Source organism: Pinus tabuliformis, chromosome 9 (genome assembly GCF_031772625.1).
Source record: "Pinus tabuliformis cultivar Carrire ecotype Pingquan chromosome 9, CPIR1, whole genome shotgun sequence".
NCBI lineage: Eukaryota > Viridiplantae > Streptophyta > Pinopsida > Pinales > Pinaceae > Pinus > Pinus tabuliformis.
Window position 1 is genome coordinate 569,236,561 of NC_142307.1, and position 3,359 is coordinate 569,239,919.

At 35.9% G+C, this 3,359-nt stretch overlaps 1 protein-coding gene across 1 annotated transcript; it reads left to right on the forward strand.

Annotated features, from left to right (window-relative positions):
* The first annotated feature begins 1,252 nt into the window (after nucleotides 1-1,252).
* LOC149149808 (elicitor-responsive protein 3-like) lies at nucleotides 1,253-2,375 on the forward strand. Its single transcript, XM_089442598.1, has 5 exons — nucleotides 1,253-1,381; nucleotides 1,543-1,608; nucleotides 1,730-1,856; nucleotides 1,947-2,064; nucleotides 2,304-2,375. The coding sequence occupies exons 1-5, from the start codon at nucleotides 1,315-1,317 to the stop codon at nucleotides 2,373-2,375; spliced, it is 450 nt and encodes a 149-aa protein (XP_089298724.1). The 5' UTR covers nucleotides 1,253-1,314.
* The last annotated feature ends 984 nt before the right edge of the window (nucleotides 2,376-3,359 follow it).

Sequence of the window (3,359 nt, forward strand, 5' to 3'; positions counted from 1 at the left end):
ACTCGTTTACGAGCCAACCACATTACAATCTACTGTGAGTTGGCCTTCCACAACGCCATGCCTACAAAGCCAACACCCAGGCGAGCACCCATGGTCCCCGTCACACTGTCTACAATTCTCCCGTCTCCCACATTCACACCTAAATGTCCAACGGAGTGATGGCTACCAGCTTCCATCTTAACATAAATGAAGGACCTTCTGAACTCTTCTCCCAGTGAATGAACCGAATGATGGTATCGTTAATTAAGGCTAGCATGTGTGTCGCGTGGTGGGTGGGATAACCCCGAGGCCTTATTTTTGAGAAGTGGGTATATATATACCCACTTCTCAAAAATTATAAAATGAATTCGTAAGTATCAGCAGTCAACCACTTTCTCATATTGAGACATGGAAGCAAGGGTTCAAATAATTCAAATCAGAAAACCAAATGAAATAAAATAAAAATAAAAACTAATGATTAAAAAATTATTATTATTTAATTTTAAAGTCAGCGCGAAATCATACTATATTAGTATATGAAATTATATATATATATATGGGGGTTTTCAACTTATAATTTAAAAAAAAGAAATACATGATTAAATACATGTTATTAATCATTAGACATATTTATCTTTTAAATTACACCCCAAACAACTTATACATATACATAACTAAGATCTCAATATACGAAATTTGTAATTGAAAACTAATATTTTATTCTCTTTAAATGTGATTATCCATCCAGTGAAATAATTAAAGTAATACTTCACTACAATTTATTAGGGATAACTTAGTTGGTTTCTATGGAGTTTATTTCTTATAAGATGATAGGTTTAAAATAATTGATTTGTGCATAATTTATTCTCCTAGGATAACCAGTTCAAACTTTACCCTAAAAGGTTGAAGATTAAAGTGAGAATTAAACATCCTAAAAAAGTGTGCAAGCTCGAGCGATTAGATAGACCTTCTTTCCTCCCATAGACAAAATAACCACACCCTAGTCTCACACACAACGACAACAACCCAAAAATAAAATAAAAAATCCCGACAAAATTCAAGCCCCACGCCCCCACCGGAAGCTCAGCCTAGTCCCGAAAAATAATAAATAATTCGCTACAAAATTCAAAACCCAAAAAAGCGGAAGAGCGTTGAACCCGGCGGCATGCACGCTTCGCTGGATTAGGTTAAAGTCTAATCCTTCTCTTCCATTTATCTTACTTCATCTGTAAGTCTTCACAACGCATCTGCGCCTTTCTATACTCCTGAGAGGATTAGATCAGAGGATCCGAAGTGTGCGCTCGGCTTTGTAAAATATAACATCAGGATTAAGATATGCCGACCGGAACGCTGGAGGTGTTACTCGTCAACGCCAGGGGCCTGAACAACACTGATTTTCTCAGTATGATCACCCATTCTCTCTTTTAATGGTGGTTGCATAAAATCATTATTCTCTGTTCAGTGATCCACTGGATCTAACCACTCTGTCTTCAATTGAATTCGAGTTATTATGTATTCATCTGGATCTTCGATTTGGGTATAATAGACTCAACGTGGGTGCAGGGAAAATGGACCCTTACTGCATCATCAAATACCGAACTCAGCGACAAAAGAGCAGCGTCGCATCTGGTCAGTAATAATCTTCTTTTTGGTCTTCTGCATTAGAATCCTGGTTATATATTGCCTCTACAGAGTTTCCCCTATATGGCTGATCTGTGGCGAATTCTGTAATAATGAGAAATTGTTACAGGTCAAGGCAGCAATCCAGAGTGGAACGAGACATTTATGTTCAATATAGGAGATGGAGCTTCTGATCTGATCGTCGGAATCATGGACAAGGACACTTTAACCTCTGATGACTTTCTTGGAGAAGCAAGGTAAAACTGCTCTGCATCCAATATTCATCCGTCCATCCATATATATTTGTTAGCGATTCTGATAAACTGCCATTGTTGGTGCGAATGAAGCATCCCACTGGCCGGAGTATTCGAGGCGGGGAGGTTACCCCCAACTTCTTATAACGTGATTCTTGCAGACGGTACTCACTGTGGGCAGATCAAATTGGGGCTCACCTTCAATTCCAAGGTCACACTCATGCCAATGGTTTTCTTAATTTCGTTTATTTATTTCTAATTAATTCTCAGGTTTTACTCAGCAGATTATAATAAAAAAAATTGTGTTCCATTTTGGAGATGAACTCTGAAAATTGAGAGATGCACATCTCTAAATTAAAAAAGGAATATTATATATCAATGAAATTTTTTAAATTATGAAATTGATGTTTATTATTATAAGAAAGGTATCGTTGTTGAATGTTATCACAGAGAAAAGAACAACCTAACATTTGCAATGAAGAAGAAGAGGATGTGTGCGGCTGGAGGAAAGGTTGGGTGTAATCAAAATCGGTTGCACAAATCCCTTTTCATGCATGCTGCAAGAAATGTATTCAGCAGGTTTTTTAGAACATGGGGACGTTGTTGCCAGCAAATATGTTTATACGCAAGTCTTTTCTGTATCGGAACTTTTGCCTTAACTGAATAAAGAGTTCCAAGAATATATTAGTAATAATGTGTTTATATGGTGTAATAAAGTTGGAATGTTATATTATTTTTTTAAATTAATTTATATTATTATGTAATGTTATTTATATATTAAATTTTTGTAATTGATATATTATTTAGAAGGAAATATATGTCTTTAATTATTATTTTTATATTTAATGAAATTATGCTTAGGTGAAAGATATATAGTAAAAAAAATGAGTAATCATTTTTACTAATTTCTTTTATTAATATATGTTCAAGATATATTGGTTAATTAGGTTCATTTTTCTTTTTTTTTTGTAAGTATAGGTAGTGACTTTCTTTTCTATTTATAAAAACCAACGAGACTAGATACATTGTTTTGGTAGCCTCAATCTGCCCGAAGGGAAACCAGGTCTATTGGCCACCTTAGTTTGCTATACAACTGAAACTACCAATTAAGCTACTTTCATGCATAAAACTGTGAAAATAAAAGGTTCACAAAAACTCTTAAGAGACTCAAGAGGATCATTCCTTTCTGATGCCTGTATTCTGGTCTATGTCCATGGGAGCATCCATTTGTTCATCCTTACATGCGTCTATGCAATCCATCTGAGACAACAACTGATGCATCTCCTCCAGTTTGTTGTTTTGCTTGATCATGATAACCTGGAAGTTTTTCATTTCTTTCTGCAAATTTGGCATGCCGTTTGCAATTTCTGCCATTTCCTTCGCCACCTGTTCCAGAGCCTTTGCCAGGAGGCGTTTTAGTACCCAGTAGATATGTAGAGACTGCCTATACAGAGTCAGCCTTCCCCACATATTCCCCAGATCTCTAATCATTTCAGCCCATTCTTC

Coding starts and splice junctions, on each gene's coding strand:
- LOC149149808 (XM_089442598.1), top strand. CDS start 1,315: ATGCCGACCGGAACGCTGGAGGTGTTACTCGTCAACGCCAGGGGCCTG. Junction 1,382..1,542: donor GAACAACACTGATTTTCTCA/GTATGATCACCC, acceptor ACGTGGGTGCAG/GGAAAATGGACCCTTACTGC. Junction 2,065..2,303: donor GGCTCACCTTCAATTCCAAG/GTCACACTCATG, acceptor ATGTTATCACAG/AGAAAAGAACAACCTAACAT.